Genomic DNA, 7147 nt, shown 5'->3' on the forward strand with positions numbered 1-7147 from the left:
TTTACTTTAAAATTTTTTTTTTTTAAAAATGAAGAAAATAAAAAATTAAACTCTACAACAACATAAAAGTTGAATCTATAAACATAAATTAGTATTTATTTTTATTATTATTGATGATGTAATCATGTTAATTTCAAAGTAAAAAATACAGGACATATTTATAAAAAAAACCAATGTCAATTAGTATTAATTAATAGTGAACACATAAATAATATTGAAGTGTTTACCTAAATGCAAAATTTTAAAAAAAACTAATACAAATGTTACGCTTAATGCTTAAAAATGAGAAGAAAAAAATGCAAAAATAAATAAGTCTATAAAATAAAAACAACAACAATAAAATAAAAACAAAAACCATAAATAAATAAATAAAGATTGCAGAAAAAATAATAATAACTAAAAACATAAAAGGTATAAAATAAAGAAAAAACAAAATAAGATAAAGATAAAAGATATAAAAAAAATCAAATAAATCAAAACAAGATAAATATAAGAGATATAAGACGATACTAAATAAGTATATGTTGATCATAAAAAGGAAAATAAATCAGAGATGATCATTCATTTAATATGTTTTTAGTTATTATTATTTTTTCTGGCATTCTTTATTTATTTCTATTTATGTTTTTATTCATTAATTATATTTCTAACTATTTTAAATACTAAAAATATATTTTTTTAATGCATTCAAAATTAAAATTATAAAAAAAATTACTGGATTGTGCAATTCTTGTCATTAATTATGTTTCATTTTGCACAAACTATTTAATGAAAATATCAAATGAATTATCATCTTTTATTTATTTTCCTTTTTATGATCAACATATACTTATTTAATATCGCCTTATATCTCTTATCTTTATCTTGTTTGAATTTTTTTTATATCTTTTATTTTTATCTTATTTTGTTTTGCCTTTATTTTATATCTTTTATGTTTTTAGTTGTTTTTTTTTCTGTCATTCTTTATTTATATCTATTTTTTGTTTTTATTTTATTGTTGCTGTTTTTATTTTCTATACTTATTTTTTTGGTCTCATTTTTAAGCATTAAGTGTAACATTTGTATTAGTTTTTTTTAGAATTTTGCATTTAGGTAAACACTTCAATATTATTTATGTGTCCACTATTAATTAATACTAATTGACTTTGGTTTTTTTTATAAATATGTCCTGTATTTTTTACTTGAAATTAACATGATTACATCATCAATAATAATAAAAATAAATACTAATTTATGTTTATAGATTCAACTTTTATGTTGTTGTAGAGTTTAATTTTTTATTTTCTTCATTTAAAAAAAAATAATTTTAAAGTAAACATTTTTAATTTATTACTTTTTTATTTTTATTTTGTAAAAACTCATTTATTTATTCATTAATTATATTTCTAATTATTTTAAACATTAAAAATATTTATTTTTTAATGCATTCAAAATTAAAATTATTAAAAAAATAATAATTTATTATTTATTTATTTATTTTTAAAATGGTGCTAGATAGGGAAATAAAAAATAAAAGAGTGCTAGATAGGGAAATAAAAACAAAAGGGTGCTAGATAGGGAAATAAAGTCATAAGGGTACTAGATAGGGAAATAAAGATGTAAATGGTGCTAGATAGGGAATTGAAGCAATAGGGAATTGAGCCCTGCTTCAATGATTGGCCCAATTTTAAAATTATTACAAAAAAATGTCAGAAGTTATTTAAAAAGTTGTTTACCAAATACAATTTATTAAAGTAAACAAGTATTCTCAACAAGGAAAAAAAAGTTAAAACTAACAAAAAAATCGTGCAAACATAACTCAATTTGAAATATTTAAGATAAAAATAATTTATAATTTTTTTCATAAATATCTTTTTTATTTTGTTTTTATAAAAATTCTAAACATTATTATGTAATAAAAAATATTATTAACTTTTTATTTATTTAAAAAAGTTTAAATGAGTTAGTTAAATTCCATATATAACATATATATTCATTAAAAAAATATTTAAAGATAGTTAAAAACAAGCTACTAACAAGGGTTGATATTAATACACTAAAAAAAATTATTAAATAAAAATTAATTTTAAAGACAAAAATAATTAGTTGTTATAGTGACTAAATTAAGTTGTTATAGTGACTAAATTATAAACTGCTAAAAATATTTTGGTTTTTAAATTAATTTATATTATTATTAAATGATTTTTAAATTGGTATCTAATTAACCACAAAAAATCTTGCTACCAAATTTAAAATATAAATAATTAGTAGTTAAAATCTTGATAGCTAATTAAATATCAATTTAGAGACTATTTAACAATAATACAAACTAATTTATAGACTTTTTTTACTTTATAAAATAGTCTCTAATTTAATTAATTTAGTTATGTAACAATTAATTATATTATTTTTCGTCTATCAACTTAGTTTAATATTTTTTTGTAGTGATAGAGATATAAATTGAAATATAGTTTCAATTTTTACACTTTTTTTTCCCTTAAAACATTCTCCTTTTCGTTAAATTCACATTGGATATGATATCAATTTTTGGAAAAGTCATAAAGTATTGAAAAAGGCATTCTTAATGCATTCAAAGTGTAGGTCAAACTTTTGCTGTTTTTCATGTTCAAAGATGTTTGCATAGGTAGCAATAATAGATAATAGATAGCTCTCTTTTACCTTGGGATGCTATTAACCACCATATCTAAGTTTTATTATCAATAATTGAATTTAAATTAATTCAAACCTAAGAATTTTGGAATGGCTCCTATTCATTTTATTCATTTCATTTTGGAATGGCTCCTATTCTTTAACACATCAACAGAAAAAAATTACTTTATAACTATTTTTTATAATAAAATATAATTTATTTAAAAATCAAATGAAACTTGTTGAGATATATCTTAGATAATGTCAACAAATAAATATTAGTAATAGATAAATATCCACATAGTACATCTTCTTCAATTGTTAATCACAGGTTGTTTATGTTTTAAATTAGTGAAATATTAAAAAAAAGTGTGATGGATAATTTTTTTTAAATAAAAACTTTTTTATTAGACATTATTATACGACTTAAGATCTGAGTTAGGCTGACATCTCAAGTAACAACAATCATTTACCATGAAAAAAATATTATTAAACAAAAAAAATACAAAAAAATACAAAAAATACATGAAAAAAATATTATTAAAAAAAATAAAAAAAATACTTGAAAAACATGTTCTGTCTAAAAAAAAAAAAACCAGTGACAGTGAAAGCCTTTTTGTCTTTACTAGGAGAATTGGGAAGGGTTTGCAGTAATTCAGAATTCAATACCAGTTCAACCAGGACAAACTAAAGTCTATAGATAAGTATTAGCAATAAGCTTTCAGACAATTTTTTTAATAAAATTTCTTTTGTAAGGTAAAATTTATGTAGGATTTTATTTTTCATTTAATAAGTCTCATCCCCATATTAATCAACACTAAAAGAAAATAATTAAATCGTAATTAGATTTAGAGACAAAAAATAATTAGTTACTATGTTGACTAAATTAAATAACGAGACTAAAAAATTATTGATATCTAATGTGAATCCAATTATTAATAAAATAATTTTTAAATTGGTATCTAAATTAGTTATCAAAATTTTAAATACTAATATTTTACACTCTAAATTAGTCTCTATTAGTCTTTTAAAGACTAATTTAAAACATAAGTAGTTAGTAGCTAAAACCTTGATAGTTAATAATTAGATATCAATAAGTTTTTTTATTAATAATAGAAATTATTTTAGATACAAATAATTTTTTTACTTTATAAAATGTTATTTAATTTAGTGACTAATTATTTTGATCTTTTAAAATTAGTTTCAACTCAACCAATAAAAAAGAAGTGGTGTTGGAATAAATATGTTACTACTTCTCCATCTATACCAAGGTATTGCCATGGTAGTTGTTACATTGCACCTAATAGCCAACAACTACCAAAGAATGCAAAACAAGAAGAAGATGGAAAAAATGATACACTCTTTTGAACATAAGGGTGCAAGGTGGAAGACAATTAGATCATTATTCTATGCATGAGTATCATATAAGGCTACTACAAAGAACCCTTCAAGGCTTATGTATAGGCATCTACCTACTACCTCAATTTTCATATAAGGGTAGGAACCTTTATTTTCATCAATGCTATATTTCTAATATAGGTTTCAAACTTTTCCTACTATAGATTCTTAAAATGAATTGTTAGACCAAAACAGAATCTTTGAAAAAGTAAAAATCATTTTAGAGCAATGATACATTGATAATCCCTATTTTTTATTCAACTCTCAATATTATTATTTTAATATTTGTTTTATATAATTTAATTATAAATTCATTTTTTATTATATATATTTATTTTTAAATCCAAATCCAAGAGAGCTGTTGAGATCTCTTCTAAACTTAGCCTTTCACCTAATTTTGTAAAATTGAAACTTAAAACAAGAACTTTTAAATAAAACGTTTGTGTTGGTTATAAAATTAATTCATTAAACGTATATTTAAATTAATTTAAACCACAAATTTTGCATTAGAACATGAATATGATGATAAAAGAATAAAACTTTAAATACGTTAGTCACATTGCATCATTTGGGCATAATCAAATCAAAGGAACATTTAACAATATCAGTTACTCTTATGCAGGGTGTGTTATTGGTTGCAACTTTCAACAAATAAGTGGAGGCCAAAGAGCATGGAAACAGAAACCTAGTACTTTGTTCCATTTTAAATAAAATTTGAATTGAATATCATAAAAAAAATGAACAGGCCATGATAAAGCATGTAGAAGAAAAAGAGAAAAAGTTGAAGGAAATGTGTGAAGTTGTGCCATTTGGAGAGATTAACGTTAATCTCTGCATCTCTCTCTACTTGTTTGTTGTTCCCACCAACTGATCCACTTCAAAAAAATCTACTCCGTAATGCATGCTCTTTATTTTCAAACTGCTCCACCTACGTTATTAGTTACTTATTACTGACATTAAAAACCAACAAAAACAAAACATCACTTTTCTCTATATCTCTTCCCTTTCTTCCTTTGCACTTCAGATATCACCAGAATGGGACAACAATCAGATTACAAAACCCAGTTGGTATTGGAGGTTTGCTCCATTTCCACACGTTCTGTTGTGTGTGTTCATACACTTCTCTCTAACCCTGCTAAGCCACCTTTCATAGATTGGTATTGCATTCTTGGAGTGAGTATTTCATCATTTTTTTTTATGAAAATGCAAACTTTGTACCACCCCTTTTCTGTGTTCTTTTATATGATGATGCTAGCCTCTTATTGGGTTGTCATAGGTGGAAGAAAATGCAGGAGTGCTCACCATCCGCCAGAAATACCATAAACTTGGTAGGTAGGCTTAACTCGGTTTTTATGGTTTTATGCAATGTGTGTTGCCTCTTTCTCCTGCATAACTGGGACTGTTGTTTTTGATTCAGCCTTGCAACTTCATCCGGACAAGAATAATCATCCAAAGGCTGAAATTGCATTCAATCTTATATCTGAGGTTAGTTTGTGATATAATACGATGTTCTTCAGTAAATAGTTTAAACACTGATAGGACTTTATATCATGATTCCATCGCAAATTGCAATGTATGTTAATTTTGTTAACTTTTACATTTGAGTATATACTGGCTATTTGTTAATTTTTTTAATATGATATCAGATTCATTTTGAGTATATACTAATTATTGTTTGTTAAACTCGTCAGGCCACAGCTATAATCAATCACTTGAGTTAAAATCTACTTTTTAATATTTTCATTACCTAAGTCATATCTATTATGATTTTTGGTTTACCCACAACTTAGATAATGTAGAGAATATTTGGGAATACATTGATAATATGCACAGATCATGTTACTGTTGTGTTTTCTGTAGGCATATATGTGTCTGTCTGATGCTGCAAAAAGGAAAGCTTTTGACTCAAAAAGACATAACAATTTCTGCTATGAGTGCAATAGAATTCCATATACATCCAAAAAAGTACCTGTCCCTGGCAATTCCAATGGCTCAAGTTTCAAGCCACGGAATATCACTAGTGGATCAAGATCTTACAAAGTTTGGAGAAATATTGGGGAGATGAGAGAAAGGCTGAAGGAGGAGGCTAAGGTGATACAAAACTGTCTGCGAGCAAATTTAAGGTCAAAGAAAGAATCTCCCCTTTACAATCCTGCAGATTATAGACATGGAAGCAGGTTCCAGCATAAAGTTGAGAGAGAACTCCCTGTTTTCAATCCAATGGAATACTTGTACCAAGGGTATCCTCATACGAGAGGCCATGTTCCCAAGAATTGTGAGGCATGTTGGTATTTGCATACACAAAATCTTGTGCACAATGACAAGGGAGAAGCTAAGTATGTCTCCCCAGTATTTGAGGTCAGATCACAAAGTAAATTTGCTAATGAACCATCATGATTCTAGCTAGAACAATTTTAAGTTAAATTGGCACAATGTTTTGACATGCTCTGGCTTCTTTAAAGCACCAAATGCATGTTCATTTTGAATATGTTCAGCTAAGTATAACACGTGTATGTACCTTACAATAGCACCACTCTTCTTTCTGGTAATCACAAAAATGCAGCAATGAGTGCAAGCATGCATGTGTGCACATTGTTACCAAGGCTTTGAAGAGGTGTAGAGATCTTTCACAAGGCTGCATTTGTCCAAAATATCAAGAATCACAGCAAAATTGTGATTGTGACTGTAATTTAAAACCTTGATTGTTGCTTTACATGTTTGATTATAACTTAAACCTTAGTGAGGTTGCACGTTATTCTTAATATTGTGCTTGTCTTGACTAGAACTATAGAAAACTATTTCTCAACGTCATATATGCAGTTGCTAGTTCAATGGCTTCTCCCATATAAGAGAATTCAATTAATGAGTAAAGACTAAACCACAAAATCTCAGTAGAATTGGTAAGGCTAAATCTTCAAACGAATTATTGTGTTTGAACAAGTAATAGATTCTTCTAATATATGTTTTGACCAATTTGAGAAACATGTAAGGTTTGGTACTTCTGCTAGTGCACTGGTTGATTGGTTGATGATGATGAGATGCTTGACACATATACTAACATATCTTTTTCATCCAATAACTTTCATACAAAGATACCAACAACATATCCTTTGAATGCTTT

At 25.5% G+C, this 7147-nt stretch overlaps 1 protein-coding gene across 1 annotated transcript; it reads left to right on the forward strand.

Annotated features, from left to right (window-relative positions):
* The first annotated feature begins 5010 nt into the window (after positions 1-5010).
* Positions 5011-6839, forward strand: LOC137821561 (uncharacterized). The gene is made up of 4 exons (XM_068626208.2): positions 5011-5199; positions 5303-5354; positions 5444-5511; positions 5887-6839. The coding sequence occupies exons 1-4, from the start codon at positions 5062-5064 to the stop codon at positions 6421-6423; spliced, it is 795 nt and encodes a 264-aa protein (XP_068482309.1). The 5' UTR covers positions 5011-5061; the 3' UTR covers positions 6424-6839.
* The last annotated feature ends 308 nt before the right edge of the window (positions 6840-7147 follow it).

This window comes from Phaseolus vulgaris, chromosome 9 (genome assembly GCF_051622355.1).
Source record: "Phaseolus vulgaris cultivar YP4 chromosome 9, ASM5162235v1, whole genome shotgun sequence".
NCBI classification, from domain to species: Eukaryota; Viridiplantae; Streptophyta; class Magnoliopsida; order Fabales; family Fabaceae; genus Phaseolus; species Phaseolus vulgaris.

Coding starts and splice junctions, on each gene's coding strand:
- LOC137821561 (XM_068626208.2), top strand. CDS start 5,062: ATGGGACAACAATCAGATTACAAAACCCAGTTGGTATTGGAGGTTTGC. Junction 5,200..5,302: donor ATTGGTATTGCATTCTTGGA/GTGAGTATTTCA, acceptor GGGTTGTCATAG/GTGGAAGAAAATGCAGGAGT. Junction 5,355..5,443: donor CCAGAAATACCATAAACTTG/GTAGGTAGGCTT, acceptor TTTTTGATTCAG/CCTTGCAACTTCATCCGGAC.